Source organism: Dromaius novaehollandiae, chromosome 17, assembly GCF_036370855.1.
Source record: "Dromaius novaehollandiae isolate bDroNov1 chromosome 17, bDroNov1.hap1, whole genome shotgun sequence".
Lineage (NCBI taxonomy): Eukaryota > Metazoa > Chordata > Aves > Casuariiformes > Dromaiidae > Dromaius > Dromaius novaehollandiae.
Window position 1 is genome coordinate 9198020 of NC_088114.1, and position 22525 is coordinate 9220544.

Here is a 22525-nt window from a genome sequence, read left to right on the forward strand (position 1 = left end):
AGGCAGCAGCCGAGCTCCGTCGCCGCAGCCGAGCTTGGGGAGCCGCTGACATTAACAATAAAAGATCTTCCCCCCCCCCCACCCCGCACACACGTCTTCGTTCAGCAGTGCGAGTTCAAAGCCAAGCACTAGGATTTGTGCTTACTTTCCTCTGCGAGAAAACACTGTAATTATTTGTGGAAAACCCACCAGAGGCCCATTATGTTCTGAAGAGCCTCCATCTCAGAAGAACATTTTTTGACACAACCTAACGTACGCAGTACACTACTGTCACAGTGAAAATTTGGCCTTTGCTTCATAATAATGCTAAAAATATTTCACATTATACACTATGGAGCCTTCCAGCCAGTGTTTTTGTATGCGAGTCCCAAGTCTGTCTGTCTTGTCTTCTGCTCATTTGCATTAAAATAGATGGAAGAACTTGGTGCCCCGTATGTCGGGTAGCTTCTGTGGTTTAGTTCTGTTCGCCGTACCTTTCCAGAGCAAGTTAATTGTCTAATGTTTTAAATAGTCCTACCTTCCTAAATCCCAGTGAAAAAACTATCCATATAAAAGCAAAAGCCAGCTGAAGATAAAGAATTAGCACTTAAATATTGATTTTCGCTTGTAAGCACTCTGCCACCATCAGCATTATGATTGCCAATGCAAAATGCTTTATTCTTGCTTGTGCTTATATATGTTGCATATCCACAATACATTATGCAGCACTCTAAAAGCTCAGTTTAAAAAGGTTTGCTGAAATCCATTATGTAAGTTCTTTTAGTTATTTCTTTGTTTGGCCCTACTGCTGCAAAATCATGTTGTTCTGTATGGGATGGTTCAAAAGTTGTCTCTGGGACTCATCAACCAAGTATGAAATGTTCAGCTTCTTGCCACGTATGTCTCAGTAATTCCTGTGGTGATGCTTTTGCAGCATTTCTTGCTGGAATTATAATAAGGAGCAGGGTTCGTAGTAGCCAGCCTGGCTTATGTCTGTGTTCAAGGATGTATGGGGTGGATAGGCTGCAGATGGTGGTTGTTGTGTTTCTTGGTAAATTGCCATTGGTGGAGATGTCACTGATGGATGTAGGAGAGGCATTTCTTTCTCACATCACCCCATCATCCTTGCTGTTTGACTACAGCGAGGGAGACTACAGAAAGACGTCTGAATGACTCCGCTTTCTTTTTTCCAAGAGACAAAGGAAAGGCGTGCAAGCAAGATTAGATTATTTCCAATCACATTGTATGTGTGTTGACAGTCCGCTTTCAGCAACAACCAGCAGCTTGCAAAGAGCAAGAGGCAGGGCTGGAAATGTTATTGCCCTAAGAATTGTTTGTGTAACACAGTAACTGCTTACTGGAGTCCTCAAAGCAGCTCTTACATGTTTAATCCCTTGCACTTGAGCTACTCTTAATCAGCTTGAAAGCAAATTCCTGTAACAGAAAGGTTTAATTTGTGTCTGGGACTTTCCATATTGTATTTAGCCTGCAACACTGTGTACTTACATGCTGGCAAGCATATCAGCCTGTGCAGCCATGCGGATGGGTCGTGTGTGTTTATTCCAATCACAGATTTTAAATCCAGTGACATTTCATATTGGGTCCACGCTGATGGTCTTTGAGGCTCAGATAACTCCTTCCGAAACATACCTTTTGCAGCAAATTTGTAGTGGACTTTGGGGCTTCCTTTGAACTTCAAGTCCTTTTTGACACTGTTGTATGTTTGAGACTATTATATGCAAAGTTCCAAGAGCAGAAGCTAAAGTTCTCTGTGCTTTTTGAAGTTGTTTAAATCTTCATCTTCACCAAGTTAAACTGGAATGGCATTGTAGCACGAGACACAGGAAGGCTGGTGTTCTGCAGTACTGCAAATGTCAAATTGGTTGATCAAGAAGGCAAGAATTACTAATCTTAGATTGGTTTTATTTTTCTTGTTGGGGCAGTTGTAATCCTCTCTTCCATCTCTCTCGCACTCAGTCATCATTCATCCCAGTGAAATCAAGACATGTTCCACTGTCTGTTCATTTAAGAAAACCGCTCAGTGGAAGAAGTCCAAAGTGTTTGGTTAGAAAATAAACAAAGTTGGCGTGCTGAAAAGGGGTAGCGCTCTGCGTGGTGGAGAACGGCAGATGTGATCCAGCCTTCCCGTAGCATGGCTGAAACATGAATCATTGTAAATGTCAGATTTCCTGTGAAGGAAAGAGCTGAACTGACATGCATTCAGCTTTAATTAAGGTCGAATTATTGGAGCTGACTGTCAAGTCTTAGGCAAATTGGCTCAGGCTGTTATCATTAAGCATGAAAATTACTCTAGGACTTTGTAAAAATAAACACATTTTTGCCTTTAGAACGTCGTGGTGTAGTCTGGTGAGTTCAGTACTTTTATCGGGGTGGTTGTGCTTAGCTCTGCAGGTCTGTCTTCTCAGAAGAGATTAGATATGAAGCTGAAGTGCAGAAATTCCTGAAAGAACCTATATGAAACCTGATCCGGCTTCCACAAAGGGGAATATCCAGTTTCTTTCCTTGGGATGATTCCATGTGTGACCAGCAGTCATCCTGGTTGATTGGTGGGAACTTGGCCGTAAGAGCACCCCATTCCCTTAGCAGGAACATGCAAGTAACCTGTGGAGAAACTGCAGACTTGTGGATCCTGGTCTGAATGGGCTACACCACTCATTAAAATCATGAAAATTAATTTTCTGATGGAGTTCAGTGGAATAAGAAGGTACCTCAGAAACTTTTGTATGAATGGAGGGGAAAGTGTTGGACTGGAGATTTTTGGGATTAATATCATGGTAACAGTCTTGTTATGGACCCAAGAAAGAAGGTAATTAATCCCTTCAGAAGTCATTGTTTCTTTGCACAGTTAAAGTGACCTAGAAATTGTCAGGTTTTCACCGGGAAACCTCCGGAGTTGTGGTAGATAGTGAGGGGGATGCCTGGAAACAGGCACTGAAGAGGTAGAATCAAGCATTGGCAGAAGACTGTAAAAGGAAATAAAGAAACCAGAACATCTATTTACGATGAGCATAGTAGATATTCAGTAATAAAACGTGTAGCCTGTGTTCTCCATTGTCAGGGTCTGAGTAAGTCGAGGCATGTCGCTCTGTGGAGTTAGCAGAAGTGAAGGACTGTGAGTGAGTCTGCGCTTAGAGGCACCTTTGCTGTTTTCTACAAGAACAGCCAGGCATAGGAATAAGATTTCCATTTGGGCATCTGCTTTCCATTTTGTCCAAATCTATCCGTTCTACTAGATCCTGAAGTGGAACGCTTGAGGAACGCTTCCTTTTCAGTGGGTTTGAATTTCCAACAGCAGACAGGTCCTGGTATCTGGCGGGTTGTCTTCTGCTCCTTCTATTCCTGGGCATTTCCTTTCCCTTCACCCATGGAAGTTCACCCTTGAATCAGGTACATGAAGCAGCTTTGCTCTGCTCTACTTATCGCAGCCATCAGAAGCAGAAACAGCAAAGTCACCAAAATAACAGGATTCACCCACTCTCATTCCCATGAGGTGTCAAGAGTGTTTAGACTTTCTGCTGTCTCTCACGCTTCTGCACACTTGTCCATTAATTCACACCGTGTCTTTCCTTTCTAAATGCTTCTGATTTTACTAAACATGGCTACAGAAGGAGAGGGAATGTTCTTTGTCATGCCTGTAGCTCTTCTGCAGAAAAAGCATCTGGCTCTTTTCATGAAGTCTTCAATTGTTCTTGAAGAATGAAACACAGAAAAACATTATAGTACTTGCAACCTGAGAGACGCAAGTTGGCAGCAGAAATCAGTCATGTACCCCTAATGCTAATGAATACGACCAGGCTGGTTGGTCAGTTCAGTCAGCAAGGGACGAGCTTTTGCTTTGAGAAAATTACAAATAAGAACTAATGCTGAAACCACAGGGAATCAATAGCTGTACATAAAGCTGGTCAAACAGCTGCTTTTAATGCCAGACTTTATTGATTTGTTTTGGATCTAATTGACTTTTTACTCAACTAACTTTTGTGATGCCAGTGTGTTTTGAATATACACCATTAGATTACATTGCCTATAATTACACGGTATGAAGTTTAACTCTGTTGGAGGAGGCCTGTTGGATGGAAAGAGCTAGTAGGCTCTCAGGAAACCTATGGTCAGGAATGAAACCCAATTGCTGTTAATGGGTAGCTCCTTAAAAACAGTGGAATCTACAGCTGTGAATACACTTCTAAAAACCAGACTGTGCGGACCCCTGACCTGACTAAAGTCAATGGCAATTTTTGTATTGTTAGTAATGAAATCAGAGGTAAATTTAGGAACATAGGTGACCTTATGAAAGCGGACTGGTGCACAAGAGAGATGAGAATTTGATTTTAAACGTAAAATCTTTGTCAGCCTAAATAAAATTGGAACCAAGCCTAGCTGCATCTTTGAAACCAGGGTACTCATGATAGCTGAACTCATACTTGAAAAAGGGATTCAGTGAAACCAGTTAGCCTTGTACTTGATGTAGTGATTATTTAGGACTTCCAGATGTTGTGTTGCTTTTCAAGCACCTTCTAAAGTGCTTGAAAGTGCAGGGCCAGTTGTGCCTGCTTCCAGCCAAAGTGCTGGTGCTTGGAAATCTGTTTGTTTCTGTTATTTGTGGGCTTGGGCCACAAACCTTTTGACTTCAGCTGATGAATATAGCCCATCTCTTTCCATTCCTTCTCCTTCTGCATTCTAAATATACATATACGTGCATGTATGTGTCCTTACAAAGGAAACCATGCAATGGTCATAGTACTCACAGAGCCCGGAGCAGTATATGAAAATGACTTTTATCCTAAGGAAGGAGGTGCCATCTCCAGGTGTGTATTTTTCTGAACAGAAAGTGAGCTGGTGTGTTACCAGGTTTGGCATCACTGTCTTCCTCTGGTTTAATGGCAGCTGAAGCCGTTGAAACCCCGGCAGTGACGAATCCGGCCTTGCATAGGCTGCGCGGGCAATGCCTGGTCAGCCTGTCTGCATCGCCAGAATTAGCTCGCACCGTGTGCTCGGTGCTATTTCCACACCTCCTACTTCAGGAACTGTCTCAGTCCTTTGATGAGGCAGGAAAATTTCCAAGGTGGAATTTGTTCACGCGGGTGTTGTGGGCATGCTGATATGTGTAGGTAGCATTTCCCGCATGTCTGTAAAAGCCAACTTAAAACGAACAAACCCCCAACACATCCTGATGGATGATAAAAGGCTGTATGGAAAATGTCATGGAGAACCTCAATGTGCACAGTGGAGGGTGTGCACATGAAACGAGTGAACACTAATTCTCATAACCCATGAACAGCTTTTCTTGTGATTAATTGTGGGTATACATGCACTCAGGGATACATAGATAATGTTGAAGGGGAGTTATACTTTGAATTGAAGCATGTTCATGTAGGTCTTTTCACTTGTCTTTGGCCTTTTGAATACTGTTTGATTTGAAATCTCTCTCCTTTCCTCCCTTTTCCCATTTCCTTTCCAGCCATTTAACCCTTTCTACTGCTTTGTTTAGCTCAGTTTGGAGAAAAGAAACACTTGGCATTGTAGAAGGACTAATTCCATGTGGAATTCTCACCTCAGGTATATTTTGATACAGTCACATTATCCCTCACAGTTCTGACGCACCTTACATCAGGTACATGGGATACTTGGGATGAGCAGGACTCACTTCCATGCTCATTGCACTCAGGACTGGATTTTCCAGCCTCCTCTTGTTGCATTCTTACACACAAGTGTGTGGTCAGGGAAAGGCAGTGTCACATCGTCGCAGCAGAGCGACTCCTTTGCTGCAAGAAGAGCCCAGGTAGCCTCCTTCCTAGAAGCCAGGTTCGGTTGTTGTTATTAGTGATTAGTCGGTGGGTCATGGCTTGTTGCAGCTTGCAGCGGAGCATAAACATAATGTACGTTACTGTGAAAGACTGCTGAGAAAATGAAATGTCTTAGTAACCCGGCTTATGTTCACAAATTTATTATCGAGCCTTAAAACTTAAATTGAGCAGGAAATACTGCCGCAGTAACTCGAGACATGTTCACACTCCTACTGTACGTAACCTTGGGACTCTGTAGAAGTCGTGGAGCTGTATGTTCTTTGTAGTATGCATTCATTTGGTGACAACTGAGTCTTTTACATGTGTGCTAACAAAGTACCGTGGATTGACCAGTCAAGGACGGCGGAAGGACAGACACACAAACACACCTCCATCTTGCAGCAGGAGTGCTCCCACGATGCTCCCACGAGCTGAAACATGACTTGTTTTCTTCAGGCATATGTTCTACTATGCAGGGAGACAAACCCAGACCTTTCAGCATGCGCTTTGTGTTTTTTGTTGTCCTCTGTAAGGTCCCACCTTGAATGACAAGCCAGAAGCGAAAGCAGCCAACATCCCAAAGGTGTCTGGGCTAGAGCGGAGCCGGGAACTGAGCACCGACGTGCCCTTCGCCCTGCCTATCCCCAGCCCCCAGCCAGTAGCTGCCGTTGTGACTTCGACTTCCTCAGCGCCTACGTCAAGCGCCAGAGCGAGCCCGCTGTTGAAGAAGGAGCCAGTGATTTCAGCACCAGCACCACCAAGGCTCACGCCTCAGCCGCAGCCTCGGCCACAGTCACAACCTCAGCCTCGGCCGCAGTCTCAGCCTCAGTTAATACCTGAGCTTCGGACCCAGCCTCAGAGTCACATCCCTCCACCTCTCAGCTACCAAGTGCATCACCAGGTGGCCCACAACGGACTCAATAATATCAGGTAGGCAACAGGGACACCCGTGTCCGGTTTTTTATGCTACTGCCAGGATAAAGCTTGTTTCAAAAGGCATAGAAATAGCTGGGAAGCAAGCCAAGAGCGCTCTCACTTTCCGGGTGAGATGCTCCATGTTTTGGATATTGCACTTTTTGGGCCAACTCCACAAGCTGGGTTTCCCAGCAGTCGTGGATAGTTGCATTTGAAACGTAGTGATAAATGCTCCCTTTCTGGGAGTTAGACATGTATAACAGTGGGATAACGTTCTTGTTCATGCTTATCACAATTTCATTGGTTCAGTAGCATCAGAAGAGGGGTAACTAGGTTAGAAAAATGCTGTGTCCGTTAGAATGGGACTCTTGTGTAGACTGAAAATCTGCTTCAATCTGACATGTTTATTAAATGTGTAGGTCTAGTAGAAGGCTTAGCTTTGCCCTTTAAACTGTCTCTGTCCAGTAAGTAGGATGGATGAAAATGGTATAGAGAAACAGTTTCTAGAAAGAAGAGTTTGTCCAGTCAACTGGAACCTATACAGTCTTTTTGCTGGTAGAGAAAACATGTCTTGTCTCCCAAACCAAAATTAGATTAGTTAAACAAGATTAGAAAACTGTATTAAACATCTTATTTGGCTGCTAAAGGGTCAAAATACGTGTACACAGAGCTATCAGTAAGTGTATATTTCATAGTATCTAGCATAATTAAGTTTTGTCTTGGTTGTACCCTGTAAACACCACCACAGTATAAATGACTAAAAATATTTCAGAGTATTCTAGATATCTCAGAGGTTTAGATTGCAACAAATATTGTGGGAATTACAATAAAAAATAATAAATGCAGTGATAACATCCTTCACCCCACAAAACTTAGATCACTTGCAATACAGTGATAGTAATAAAAATGAGTATTTAAATTATAGGATTATTATGAAAATAACAAATTAAAATGGGGTGTGTTTGCATGCTTTTTGAATATAACTACAGAGCGTGCATAGCAGAGGTAACTTGGTCCCAAAGTCACTCACACTGCGCCGCTTGGTACACCCAGAGTAACAGAAAAAGGAATTACAGTAATTGCATCTTGCGATCACAAGGGCGCACATGGCCACTGCAAGGTCATCGGAGGCTAAAAAAAGGTGCAAAATCCAGCTGCCTCTGTGGCCTTCGTCAGTAGCTCACAGACAGCTCTGAGGATTGCAGCCTGCTCAGGCATCAAAGGAGAACCCTGGAGAACCCAAGCCCTGTCCTGCCTCTTCCTGCTGGGGAAGTTCATTAAGATCTGTTGCTCTCTTTACCCCTAACCAAAAAAAAAAAAAGAATTATAAGCCTGAGGAGATCAATGTTATATAGTTGTGTTGGTTTTAATAGTGTATTCTTGCATTGTGTCAGCTTGTATTGTAACAGACTTTTTTTTTTGTCTCTCTCTCTCTCTCTCTTCCTCTCTCTCTTCCCCTTCTTCCCCACCATGTTTTTCTCTTTGCAGCCGGAGCAGCAGTGCTAGCAGTGCAACAAGCATCAGCCTCCCGAAGCACCTTCCCCTCTCTCCCCAGATTCCTCCGCACCATTCCTCCGGCCCGGCCCTGCCCCTCTCCATCTCTAATCTTGCTACCTCGCACTTCTCTCTCAGATCGCAGACCCAACACCAGCACCATCCGGCCATGTTCGCCACCCCACCCACGCTGCCACCTCCACCAGCGTTACCTACCAACAGCCTCGTGATACCAGGTCACCCTGCGGGTAGGTCCCCCTCTTTCTTCCAAGGCTGGTGTCCCATGCATGCACTGGAGGGTGTTGAGAGATGGGCTGGCTGACAGGCAGGTAAAACAAAGTGATGCAAGCATCTCGTGGGGCAGTGTGTGCTAGAATTGTAAGAGTATTAGTGGAAAAGGTAGGAGACCTGGACATATTTCACCAGACAAGAGACAAGTTGTAGAGACAGCACTGTAGCTTCCTACAGGAAGTCTTCAAAACGATGTCTAAAACTAAAACTCTCCTTTTTGGGGTGTGAGTTGTCCAGTGTGGCATTCCACAGTCCTCAGGCTTGTTTAGATGAACACAGGACTGATGTCCCATTTGCCGTTCTCCCCTTCTTTCTCCCCCCTCTAATGAAAGCTGCTGCTGTTAGAACTGACCTGAAGCTGCTTCTGATGGGCTCAGAGAGTCACTCTAATTGAAGGACAAGTAAGAAGCCCCCCATGCCTGTCCACTGGGCTGAGCCTTCGACAAGCAGCCCATCCTGCCGGCAGAGCGGCTAGGAGCCTGCAGGAAGGAGCACACACTCTGAATGTCCACGGCTGCTTGGCCTTTCTGTAGGAGGCAGGGACAGCTCAGCTGACAAGCTCTGCTGTTCAGCACTTATTATCTTTGCATCCTTTTAGAAAGTTTCCTTTGTTCACCCTGCTCCCCATTCTATTGTCACTTCTGCCCTAAATGCCGTGTTTATGGCTTATCCATTAGCCTACAGCTGTTCCTGGAAGAGACCCTGGCAGCTGGAGACTTCCCTGCAACTTTCTCTTGCTGGGGCCTCCTTTTGATCTGGCATTTGACTCTACAACTAACTCAGCAGGGATTAAACAGGACAAGTATTCTGCAAAAAATGTACCCTTCTGTTTCCTCCGAAGCCATTTAAAGGAGAGGGCAGATTTGCTGCTGAAAATTCTGACGACCTTGCATCCCCTTTTCTCCTTCTGGGAGCTAAATAATGTCCCATTATTTAGAACTGCTCCTTTAAAGGAAAGAGAAATGTGAATTGCTCCAAAGTGAGCTCTCAGAATGATGATAGACAAAAAAATACTGTGGGCTCCTAGTCAGGAGCAGGACCACATAGGCCAAAGCTGCTGCCTTTCACAGGCCCTGGCACTATCTAGAATTTCAACCACATGGCTGGGAAGATGTTGGCAGCACTGTGGGGGACCTATTCATTGCTTCCCCTGTTTAAGGCAAAGAACTACTGTGATGCAGACGTTGAAAGTAGCGCAAAAGGAAATAGCAATGTGCTCACTAAAAGCACGATATTGCAGTCACTGAAAGCAAGTATGTTTTTACCATTAACTTCAGGAGGTGCAAGATCAAGTGACCTATTCACATTCAGCAGCTTGCCAGGAAACGGTAAAAGTCTTGCTGCTTACTAAAAGGATTTCTCCTGCTGTTGAAGCAGGAGAGGCCTGAGTTAGTGGAGCAAAAGGTCTGGGCATCTAATCCTGCAGACAGTGAAATGCCTCTTGTCTGCATTATATGAAATGCCTGCAAACTGACACATCATAAAATCAATACAGAGTGCACTGCATAGCCAGGAGCTTCTGTTGTCATTCACATAAGTTTCTTAAAAGCAAACAATATTGCTGAGGAGCCCTGGAGAGCTAGGATCCAACTGCTGCTAGCAGCATAATCCTGGCTGTGCAGTTTGAGTGCACATGTGCTCTGAATAAAAGCACCAGCTTAGAAGAGCCACTCAGAGAGGGTATGGCCTTTTGAGGTCTCCTTTTATTCATCTTCTTTTTCTCCTCCTTCTTTGGAAGAAAAAGTTTTCTTCCTTTAAATTCCTTTTGGCACACTTGTCCATGTTCCCAAGAGCAGAAGCAGAGCTCTAAGCTACTGCATTCGCTGGTGCTAGTAACTGAGGTCTCTGAATAACAAGAATGTACTTTTGGTGGCCTCCCTTCCTTTGCAAACCTAAAGCTTGCAACCCTCCTATGGCCTGCTGCACTCTGCTCAGGGACACGAAGGCTGGCTCGTATGTGTGACACATAGGCAATACACCGATCTTTGTGTCTCGTCTTCTGAATGTGAGGGTACCTAGCAACATCAGCAAAAATATTTTTTTTTAATTCCATGCTCATCACATGTGTGCACACAGAGCAGTGGTGTTTGGGAGTTCAAGTACATGTACTTGAGTATAAGGCCTGACCCATTGGACGAGGCGTCAGTGGGCACGAGAACTGGGGTCTGATGCTAACATTGTCCAAAGTTTCTCATGCAGCTGGGTCAGCAATCCCATCCTTGCTATGAAGGAACCACTCCTCCAGGTGCCACACTGCTCCTCCAAACACCTACTGGCCTTTTCCTTTCCCTTACAAAGGCCAGATTTATGGTACAGGGTTAGGGGCTGGAGCCAGCTGCAGATCTACCAGCCTGACTTCAAGTATCTTAAAGAAATGGGATGTCAGAATATGGGATATTATAACTGTTCACTTTATCTCTCCCTCCAAAAAAACAAAAGGGAGGATTATCTTGATGCTAACAGAAGGATTCAGTTTCCTTAAGTCATGCCAGATTTAAGTGCGTAAACACATGCACAAGCACACACATAGATGAAACCGTACTCATATTCTCTATAGATATTAGGTTTTGGTGCTAAGTGCTTTCAATCTGTTTTTTGTTTGTTTGCTTCCTCCAAGAAACATTCATTATAGACCCTTTTGGTTCAATGCCTTAGGCTTTAATGCACAAGTGTATGTACTTTCTGCTCACCATTTGTGTCCATGTGTTAGTACTAATTATTATGTGGATTGTGGCAGTCCACAATACCTGCTCTTAGCAGCATATTGTAACTCAAAAGCAAATGACTTAGGCACCCCACATTTACTTTGAAAAGTGACTTTCAATGTGATGAAGACTTCTAAGTGCTAGTAGAGACCTTGAAATTTCAGATCAGGGTGCTTATTTTTAAAGACCTTAACCATTTCACTTCTAAAAAAGGAGTCACTTGGACATTTCTAATGTTACTCTAAAACTGTTAGTGCAAGAAATGCTTGTGCAGTATGAAATAAAACTTCAAAGTGCAGGCATTCTTTTGCCCTTTTATATTCATTGTTGCAGTTTAAAAGGGGTGTTACACTGAGAAAGGCGGAACTTTGAGATTTGTGTAAGTTCAGTGGCAAATAGCTCTGTCAGGTATGGATGTATGTCTGGTGACCCAGGTTGCTCTCAGTTTAGAAAGCATCTAACATGTTGGATGCTGATTCCTATTGGGAGTTCTTGGGCAAAATCACAGAAGGATTTAGTGGATACTGGCAGGCATTCCTTGGGAAAGTAGACATTTGTTCCTATTCTTCTCAGCCAGATCATTACAAAATTGCATGCATGTGTCTTGCACCATCCTAAACAATATTTAAATTTGACCTAATTTGGTTCTACGAGAGGCAGATGCCAAGGAGAGGCCCTGTGTCCTATGTTAGAGCATTTTGTTTCTGTGTGGTTGCACCCTTCATGAGATCCTGGACCAGTTCAGTGTTTCTCCCCTTCCCACTGCTTCCTCCTCCTTGTTTTCTCACAGGAGGAAATGTCCCCTGGAGGGGGACAAAAAATGACAACTACAGAAAGTGAGGAAAGGATGGCTTAGTAAACTCAAAATCTCAAAAAATGCTATTTGTTAAAAAGTCTTCAGAATTTGTAGGATAGATATTCTTGGTCACTGTGTGCGTATGTCCCAGTGATTTTTGGAAAGGGGGAGGATGTCTACGTGGCATGGGAATGCATTGAAGAATGCTGGCACTCAGAGCAGGTAGCTACCAGCCACCCAAATCCGTTGTTATCTCATTGCATTGTAGATCTTGTCAAAATTTTGCCTTTTAAGTATGTAAGTGTTGAAGCATAACGTACGCGCTAGGTTCACAGTACATTTTCAGCAAACATAGGCTTCTGAATTTCCAAACCTCAACGGAAACAGGTCAGTATTGCTTATTTCGAAGTGAGCCACTAGCCCTCTAGGGCGCTCCCAGCATTTTCAGCCTTGTGCTAGGGCGGGGCAGATCCGGCTACCCGGCACGTGAGGCCAGAGAGAGGCAAACTCACGGCGGTGCCGCCCGCCCTCCCGGCGAGGGTGGTCGGCCGGGGCGGAAGAGACGGCCAGGCGGCGGGGCAGGGCGGGGCCGCGGCGGGGTGCGGGCGGGGGGCGCTCGCGGGGGCTGGCGGACGCCCCACGATGTTTTCTGCTGTGATGACTCATGGTGTTCTCTCTTGTCTTTAGATACCAGCCTGTTGATATCATTCAACCAACCAATCATGTATTGCCAGCCTCATTCGGGGATTCTGATTGGTACTTTGTCACAGGCATCTCTCTTACCTCCACCAATGAGTCCTCACGTAGAAAACCACCACAGCATGACCTGCAGAAACAGGGAATGCCAGGTGAATATTGACTCTTTCTCCTCCGTCTTTGTGGAACTCACAGGCCCACGGGCCTCTGTGTCTTTTTTTTTTCTCTCTCTCTCTCCTCTAGATCACGAACTGCTCAGGCAAGAGCTGAACAACCGGTTTTTGGTTCAGAGTTCGGACCGGGCCGCTGCCTCACTTGGCCCGGTGCCGCTGCTGAGAGCGGAGTTTCACCAGCACCAACACACGCATCAGCACCAACACACCCACCAGCACACATTCACTCCTTTTCCATCCAGCTTGCCCCAGACGCCGCTCATGCCGCCCTCTGCACCTCCCATGGTGCGTACCCCAGCCCAAAATGTGAGGATAAGTAGAGCATCTCTGGTCAAAAAGCCTAACCCACTCTGTCAAAAAGCAGTCCTCTTCATTTCAGACAGGCGTTCGGTCCTTGTCCTTTGACAAGGACCTGGAGAGACAGGCCCTGCGCTCCTCAGGGACCCCCTTTCCATCCAGAGCCACCACACCGAGCCTCCAAGTTCCCCTGCGCTGCTACTGAGCAACAGATACCATCTCCACGAGACACCTGAGCCCCTCTAGTTCCCCTTTTTGTGTGTCCTTTGGCATATTTCAGTCGCCCCTTCCTCAGAGCCACACCAGCTCAGTGCCATGACACACCAAACCACACAAACAAGGGCACCACAAAATTGGTGGCCTCCGGTACAAAACGCAGTCCCCACATGGGTTTCTGGACCACCACTCATCTCTTCTGGGGCATATAATACTTGCTTGCTTGGAGCTCTCGACATAATACAGCATCTGTTCTGTTTGATTAGTTTTGTCCCTCTCCCTCCTAATTCCCAAATCTATATTGATTTTGGCATTTATTATTTGATTACATCAACGGGCACTAATTTGTGTGTGGCTGGTTCTTCTTGAGGGAGACATCCTCCTGGCCATGTAATAAGCTTTAGCATTTTTTCATCGAAGTTGCTTGTAACACAATGGGGCTTTGCTGCAGCTGTTAGAAAATTGTTAGAGATCTGGCGCAAATGGATTTTGTCAGTACTTTAAAATGCGCTCTCTCCCCGTTTCTGGCAATTACTTTGTTAGGTTGAAAGAACGAGATTCAGCTTTTTTCCTTCTCAGTTTCACACTGTATCTAAAACGTAAAAACAGTCATTTTCTGCTAGGACTAGCAAAAGCGGGGAGTAACACTAAAAGCAGCATTTGGGAAGAACTACCAAGAGCTCAAGGAAAACAGTAGTTCAACACTTTTCTTTCCCACTGTTGATTGCCTGATGACATTGTTGGGTTGTAATCTGCTTAGCAGCGAAACAATTAAAGTAATGCCATCCGCCCGAAATTCAGCCCCAGGTGTTTGCTCAATGTACTTACGTGTAAACACCTTGCCCTCTTCTTGCTCTGTGTAAAACAACCTTGAAACTCTTCTCAGAAACCTGCTGTGTTATTTAAGAATCCTGATACCTGATGCCGCTAAGAGCTCCCTCCCCTCCCACCCGTGCCCTGTTGATGGCCGCCGTCATAGCAAAAACAGCTTGCAAGGCTCTTTTGTTATAGTCCGCTCACGTCGTTTTATATTCCACTAGATCAGGTCTGTTAATCCCAGCACCAGAGAAGAGCGTTGAAATTTACAGCTGCATGTGTTTAGTAATTTATGGTATTTACACTGGAGGGTACATGGCTCCAGTAATAACTGTAATTAATGAAATTACAAATCCACTCTCCTGCACATAGAGTAGCAGCTGACATGCCAAACAAGCAGCTTTTGGTGGGGTCCTAGAATTCCCCTTCCCTGCCCACTTCCCCTCTCCTTCCTGCCCAGCAGAATATACATATTGTTCTCAAATGCAATGTATACATGCTTTGGTTTTGCTTCCAAGGTGGTACAGGACAAATGGTGATGAAAATAAGTAGGGCTCACAGACTGCATGTGTGAAGGTGTTAAAACCCCATGCTTGAAAGGAAAAGGTTAACAGTCACCTTTTCTCTAGGGAGCACTCTCTTTTGGAAGAGAGATTTGTGCATCTAAAGCCATTAAGCCCCTTCCAAAACAGATTCTGCCTCTTCCAGGATCCCAGGAAACGGGGAGCAGGTATTCATTGCCCTACGGTGGAAACTGTGGTCTTGTGGAAGGTTTTCCCCACCTTCTAGTCTGTGATCTAGCTGAGTGCTTTAGAGGCAGATCCCAGATCTCGATCTGGAGCTGAACTGGGTTTCCCGGTGCCCTAGTTCCCGTACAGGTCTCTGGGCAATGAGGGACCTGCTTTACGTGGAGCCCGCAGAGCTGGAGGCGCCTGCGGCGAGGCTCCGTAGCACCCAGGGCAAGCTGGGGGCCTCGAGCTTTCCACCTCGGGTAGCTCTTGGAAATCAGTTAGCTCCCTCATGAACAAGTGCGGAATAATCAGTCAGTTCTGCTGTGTTAAATGCTGTGCAGATGGGCCGTGATTATTTGTCTGTGTTGAAAGCCTGCTGTGTCCTGTACTACAGAAAACAAACTCACCTGTTTCCTTTTTTCTCTTTTCTTTCCAGTTTGACAAGTACGCTCCCAAATTAGACAACCCTTACTTTCGACATTCCAACGTGAGTGCTTACGCTTCTAGGTGGCGTCTTTGTTACTGGTTCTGCTTGCACTTCTTCTGCTTGTTTTGAATTGTTGGGTAGTGTTTTGATTTGTTCATTCCTAAAGCTCTTTTTCGGTCTCGATTTATTTATTTTTTTAAGATAGAAAATTTTCTTTGGGCTTTTTTCTTTTTTTACAATCTTCGTCTCCTGCATTTTTGCTGCGGCTCTGTATCGCTGTGCCTGGGATGGCGGAGAATGCGCAGGGATTGCTAAGTCAGTGGTCACTGCAGTATCTTTGCAGCTGGTGCTTCTCACAGTGCAGCAGCCCGGAGTGCATGGCTCTTTCACAAGATTTTGCTCAGGTCACAGGAGTAAGTCAGACTGGTGGTTTCTTCCTGGTGCTCCCCACTGCTCCAAAGCACAAAAACTCTGTTTCGGGACTTGTAAAACTGCTGTATGTGCTCAGGAGAGGCCTAAGCAAAACTTAACCCAGCCCACACAACTACGAGGTGGTGTGCATGTTGCCTGTAGTTAGTGTGTAATACAGCATCTTGTGGTTCTTTTTTTGCTTTGAAAGTGAAAGCAGGTCACATTTCAAAATAGGATTGATTTGTTTATTACTGCAGAAAAATGCAAAGTTAACCAAAAAAAATGAACATAAAACCAAATTATTCCAATTCCTCTAAGAATGGTGAATGCTCTATGCTTCCCACAATAGTTCCACAAATTCTAAAGGCACACTTGGTTAGTTATTTTCAAGAAAAATGCATTATCAAGAAAATTCATCAGATGAGCACATTTTCCAAGTTTTGGCTTTGCTCTTAAAATTTTTGAAAGCAAATTTAGTGTATATTTTCACTGTGGCACTCATTTGACACAGTACTATTTTTGTATGTGCCAAGCTTGGCACCTACCTCCATTATTGTTCAAGTTGTCCTGTGACATAAGCATCTCTTTTTCTTTTGTAGTTCTTTCCAACCTATCCTCCAGCAATGCCTGGAATGCCACCCATGCTTCCACATTCAGGTCCCTTTGGGTCACTTCAGGGAGCATTTCAACCGAAGGTACAGACTTCTTCTTCTGCAGGCTTTGTTCTTTTGCTGGGAGAGAAACTGTATTCAGAGTTGTGTCTCTGGTGTTTTTATAGTACATGATTTAACTAGCAGAAGTGGAACATAGGGTTGGAAGCGATCACCCCACAGATCTGTGAGATCTTCTGCACAAAGCAGCCAACCCTGTAGTGCACATTTTCTCTTGGCACTAGAGATTGTTCCTTGGAAAAGGACATAGTGGTTCACTTGGGAGGTCAGCTGAAGCTGGAGGAGAAGCATACAGTCAAATGCATTATTTGATTGAAATATTTACAGCTAATGTAGACTGATGAGTCCCAAATCATGTTATAAATTATTTAATAGACTGAGATTGCAAAAGATACACCGTGTTTACTCCCAGTAAAAATGAGAACTTGACTGTACAAGTGTGGGAACAATAGGGAGAGACTGCTTTACATGGGTAGAGCAATTTGAAGGAGCTGAATTTTTATTCCCAGCTCCAACACTGTCTGACCTTGGGCAAGTCGCTTAAATCTTCTATTCCTCAGCTTCCTCATCTATAAAATTATCCTGCAGTGGGTTTTGTAAGGGTTGATTAATGCCTGCAAGCTTCTTTGAGATAGTGTGTTTGAAAGGTGCACTGCAACTGTAACATATCATTACAACTAGCACTGATTGGCATCTGGAAATGTTGCCATGATAACCACCATTTTCAGTGAACTCTGCGGTGTGCACTATTTTTTTTTCCCCCAAACATGTTCATTTTATTAAATAATTTAAAGTGTGTGAAAAGTATTAAATCCATCCAAACACAATAGATACATTATATAGCACTTGTTTGAAAATGAAGCATTTACTCCATTTGTAAGGTGACATGTTTGGCTTTCTTACATGCCGTGATTTTAAAGTTTCCTTATTTTGAACTGCATCTCCGTAGAACTCTGCTACTGCGTTAGAAGTCTTTAAGAACCAGCGCTGTGTCCAATTCTTTTCTGTTTGCCTTCGGAAGGTCACTTCTGTAACTGCGCCGAATAGGGCTGCGGAGTGTACTTACCTAGCGGTCCTACTGACGTCAGTGGAAGTCAGTAATTAGCGACCACTGCAAATAAGGCCTCATACAACCTTTCCACTTAATTTCATTTTTTAAATGGAACCTGGAGTACTTCCTCAGTGCCCATCAAATGCCTTAGACTTTTATTTTTTAGACACATCGCAAATAGCAAAGTCTTCAAAAGGGCTTTTTTCAACAAGAATTCTGCATGTAATGGATACAGGCATGGAAAAATAACAGTTACATCTAAGCAGAGGGAGCAAAAGGGACAGAGTGTAGATATTTCCTGATGGAGTCTGTCTGCCAATGTTAATTGTTGCTGTTCTTGCGAAGAATGCCAGGAGGTCCCTGTGGACCCCAAGTTGTCAAGATCTCAGCTCTACTTCGCAAGAAGAGGAACTGCACAAATAAGATGGAACTGGCAAAATTTTGCTTGCATAGAAATAGGGCTCAGTTTTGCTATGAGGCTCCTGTTAATGAGGAACTTCTGATATACTGATAGCCTGCTCTTCTGGTTTCCATCTTCATTACAGAGCTTTATAGATACCATCTTACTGTAAAAAAACATTAGACCAAAGAGAAACAGTTACATAGCAAGAAAGAAAAAGTGGTCACAGGCTCTTTACATTTTTAAACAGTTCTAAGTGCTGTAATATAACTAGCTTTTAATTTATTTTTAATGATACATATATAGAACAGTTGCTAGTTTGAGGTTAAACATCAGAAGGTCACACTCTGGTACCATGGTTAATCACTAACATCTCTTCAGCTCTAGGCAGTACTGTATTTACATGGAATCTAACATTCAAAGAAAAAAAAAAGGAATAGATTGAAAAATGGACCTGCCACTTTGGCACATTATTTTCCAGTTTCTTAGAGGAGACAGGGCTGAACTGCTGGGCAAAGCTGCTGAAGTCATTGTTACTGCAGCATTTTTCCATTCTCTCTCCCTCCCAAGCCGTTTGACTAAACCCTTCATAATCGCTACAGACCTGATGATTTGATTTTGGCACGCTGAATCCTGCACTACTTGCCTTCCAAAGCAGAGGTCTTGGTTTTGTTTTCCCCTTCCCGTGTCAGTTGCCTACAGCTGTGTGTGTAAATCCACCGCACATAAATCCAGGCTGACGGTAAACTGCTCAGTGAGTTTCCCAAAGGCTATTTCTCACAAGCGAAGAACTTGAAAAGGTCAGAAGTATTCGGTTTACTTTGCCGGAGGAAGCATTTACATCTTTCTCCAGGGGATAAATGGGCAGGATGACACCATGCCATTAACATGTTGTGATCTTAAAAGTCTTGTCTGTATGATAGCTGTAACTTATTTGCCACCTTATATATACCTCAGCTGTCAGGCCCTGAGAGCACAGATCTGCCTGAGGAGGTTGTTGACTTACCGACATACATGAGAATGCTCCTTTTAATGAATCTGGAAGTTATGTAGCCTTAGACAAATTAAAACCAATCTTTTCCCCCACACCCATAATTTTGCTCGTTCCTTGTACAGTGTGACTGTTTGCAATCTGTTGCAATTTGGCCTAAAATCTAAGTGAGATAATCAGTTGGGGAATTAGGTTTAACCCCTTTGCACTCAGCTGTTTGGAGGCACCAGGTGCAATTGCACAGGAGTGGGAGACTGATGAATTCCAGAATGAGAAAATGAATGAGTTCTTGGGGATCAGCTAGGACAGGGCAACAGGTGGGATCCGGAGGAGGAGGAGGATCAGGGATTCATTCAATGAGGTGTTTAATTCTTGCTGGAAAATGATGGGATAAACAATGCAAAGCTATAAAAGACCCACAAGCACCTTCTAAGGTTTCTCATTGTGCCTTGTCAAACCAAATAGACGGACTGTTGCTGTTTTAACTATTGTATTACCTAGCCGCAGTCAGAGAGGGGCCATGGTCCAATAGTTGGAATATTGGACGGGGACACCTGAATTCTTCTGTTCCTGACTCCGATACCAACTGCTGCCTGAAACATTGGGAGAATCAGTCCACTTCTCTTGTTTCCTCTCCTACTCTCTGCCTGTTTTGTCTAAAGAATAAGCTTTGGGAGGCAGGGACTGTCTCTTCCCACCCGTTTACACGCTGCCTAGCACAATGGGATTGTGATTTCAACTGGAGCTTAGAGGTGCTGCTGTAATACTATTACCACTACTAAATAATAATACATGACACAGTGGTTAAATGCTGTTGGCTGTCAGTAAGAGATAACATTTAGCACTAATGTAGCAGTATGCGTGTTCAAAGCACAGTACAAACATGGACTAATTAATGCCATTAACATCAGATAGAGATGTTAAATGTACCACTGGTATCAGACAGTATTACTCACACTCTGTTCTTGTCTTTCAGACTTCAAACCCTATTGATGTAGCAGGTAGACCAGGCACAGTCCACCACACCCTTCTGCAGAAGACTCCAGGGGTAGGCAACAACATATAACCTTTCTTTGAGCTTGTCTGGAGTTACAGTAAGCACAGTGATAGCTTATAAGAAAAAGAGAGGGCAGTTGATGAGAAAGCTGACCTTCTAGACTCTGAATGTGCAGTCAGGACACAAGTTTCCTTTTCTGGTGAGACGACAGTAGCCTCCACTGGTTTGTGAAAACAAGGGGTTTGATTGACTTGTTTAAACAAAGTTAAAGGGAAATGGGGCAGGAAACCCCTTCAGGGTCTTTCCCCCAAGCACTGCTTGGAGGGTAGTAGGTTTTACGCACTCCATTTCAGAATGATTATGAGGTTCAGAAGAGCACTGGCACTGTTCAGTTGCTGGCATGAAACTGCTTTGTTTATCATAAAATTCTGCTGAGTTTAGTGCAAGGAATGAAAGAGAAGTTTTAAGCCTCTTTTAAGCCTTTTGGGTTTCCTGTGTCACAAGGGACTTCTCTGGAACATTGCTTTATAAATGCTTTTACTTGTTCAGAGGAAGGAAGTTCCCCACCTTTCTGTATATTGGCTAGTTTTAGAAAGACTGATTGTTTTATTTCTCCTTTTTCCATAGGTGTCAGACCCTTACAGGCCTCCAGTAAGAGTAAGTAAGGTTTGTGGGGGACTTTTTATATATACATACATATATATATATATATATTTCAAATACTGTTCATGTGTTTTTGAAATTTAACATGTCCAGTAGAAAATTTCAGTCTCATCCTTTATTTAAAGCAAAATGTCATAGTTAGCTCTTAGCCGCTTCTGATTAATAACATTCAGGTTAAATCCCAACCTTGTTTTGCATCCATTTATTTGCATTAATAGTTCACAGTATGAAGCAAAGGTCACAAAAATAAATGACTATGAGCATGGACAGACATTCACAAGTGATCAAATTCACAGTGGCTTAGGTCAGTGTGTTTTATTTGTGCTTCTAATGTGCCATGGAAACACCTTAAAGTCAGTACCACAGCTCATCCGAAGAGCAGTAACTCACTCAGTTGTGGCACTTCTTATGCTGCTGATTGCTTGTCCATACCCTTTTCTTCCCCAAATGCAGGTAGTCATAACTATGTGTGACCTAGCTTGCAGACTCAGTGCAGCAGGGATGAACAAACAGGGTTCTTTTCATGGCCAATTGTTAACCATAAGTTGCTTTTTCTTAAGCAAGTCATACTATTCTTTGCTGCCATTTATTTTGATTTACATAAGGGAATACCGGCATAAGAAAGAACAAGGCAGGGATCTCAGGTCTCCATGAGATGAGGAAGATACTGTGCATCCCACATTCTTCCTGTTTGTTTCCATCTTAATTGAAACATCATCAGCTGCAGTATAAAAAAAAAAATTGATCACATATTGTGCCATTTTAGTAGTCAGCCATTCTCATTGCTTAACTGTCTGTTCAACAGTAAGGGAAGTGAAACAGTCTATCTGACGTAGATTGTTAACGTATCAATTAATCTGAATTCCTGTGTTTTCTGTTACAGAAACCCGGGAAGTGGTGTGCGGTTCATGTACAGATTGCCTGGCAGATCTACCATCACCAGCAAAAGATAAAGGTAAATTTATGGAACAAAGCCAAGTCTTTTGGCTTGCAGGTTATATTTTAGTGACTAATGAACAGAAAGCAGCTACTAGTGGTGATTCTCAAGCTTGCCTTTATTGATTAACTAACACTTTCAATCTTCTAGCATTTATTGTAGCAACTGTAAGTTTATCTGAGGGCAAAGCAGTTGGGTTGAAGGGTAGCAAAATGAGCAGTAGATATTAAGTATACAGCCAGAGGAAGAGAAGAAGAAAGGGAGGGGGAGGGTAATTTTGCCCAAAATCCAGCTTTTTTACAAAGCATACCTGTTTAATGTCATTTCCCTTCTGTACTAGTACCTCCTGTGGAATATGGAGTATTATCCTATTCAGAATGAAATGACCGATACGGTGAAGAACATTTTACAAAACATAGAGCAGGCGAGTAGAATGATAGTTGTTGTGTCAGAGGTTGTTGGGTTTGCTGCATTGCAATGATGATGGGGGGGGCAGAGGGAGGGGATTTAAAACGCAAGAAGTAACAAGATGCAGGGACCTGGGGTGCTAGTACAGGCTCAAGGCTCCCCGTGCTAGGCAGAATAGCAGATAACATGACTTCTGTAGTGATTTTTTTTTTCAGAGCTCCTGCTATAATTTTTTGTCCCATTATTAAAGAACATTTACTGTTTAAGTAGGTGCACTATAATTGGTGTATGTCCCTTTTTTTAGTAAGCAAATGTGTCATCTTTGTAGACTTTGTATGTCTTCAACTTAGGCGCAGTTCCCCAGTCTGACTGCACTGGCTTCTTTAGGGGCAGGGTAAAAATAGCCTCTGGAGGAGTCTCATAGTCAGTTTTCTTCATTCTTCTGCCCTTGTCTTCATACTGAGCTACACTAGCTGTAGGAAAGGCATCGCCTAGGAAAATCTCCTTCCAAACTGGAGCAGCAAAACAGACGAGTCCGTCATCCAACTCTCCAGGCTTCCGTTGGCAGCTTTCAGCCTGCAGAATATTTTTGTCAGGCTGAGGCTGCCGACTGATCCCGGGGTGCAGTGCACTCAGTGTATCGTGTTGCATGCTCCGCT

At 43.7% G+C, this 22525-nt stretch overlaps 1 protein-coding gene across 23 annotated transcripts in view; it reads left to right on the forward strand.

Annotated features, from left to right (window-relative positions):
* The window catches only part of FBRSL1 (fibrosin like 1), a 553713-nt gene that overhangs the window by 518368 nt on the left and 12820 nt on the right, over positions 1-22525 (forward strand). For 12 of the 23 annotated variants that reach the window (XM_064522079.1, XM_064522071.1, XM_064522076.1 and 9 more), the window contains 8 exons: positions 6314-6710; positions 8184-8437; positions 12921-13156; positions 15347-15397; positions 16348-16443; positions 19838-19909; positions 20486-20524; positions 21405-21476. In XM_064522079.1, coding sequence (XP_064378149.1) covers positions 6314-6710; positions 8184-8437; positions 12921-13156; positions 15347-15397; positions 16348-16443; positions 19838-19909; positions 20486-20524; positions 21405-21476 — 1217 coding nt within the window. Of the gene's footprint in view, positions 1-6313; positions 6711-8183; positions 8438-12668; positions 13157-15346; positions 15398-16347; positions 16444-19837; positions 19910-20485; positions 20525-21404; positions 21477-22525 lie in introns of all 23 variants that reach the window. The other 11 variants (XM_064522073.1, XM_064522074.1, XM_064522069.1 and 8 more) reach the window with 10 other exon arrangements.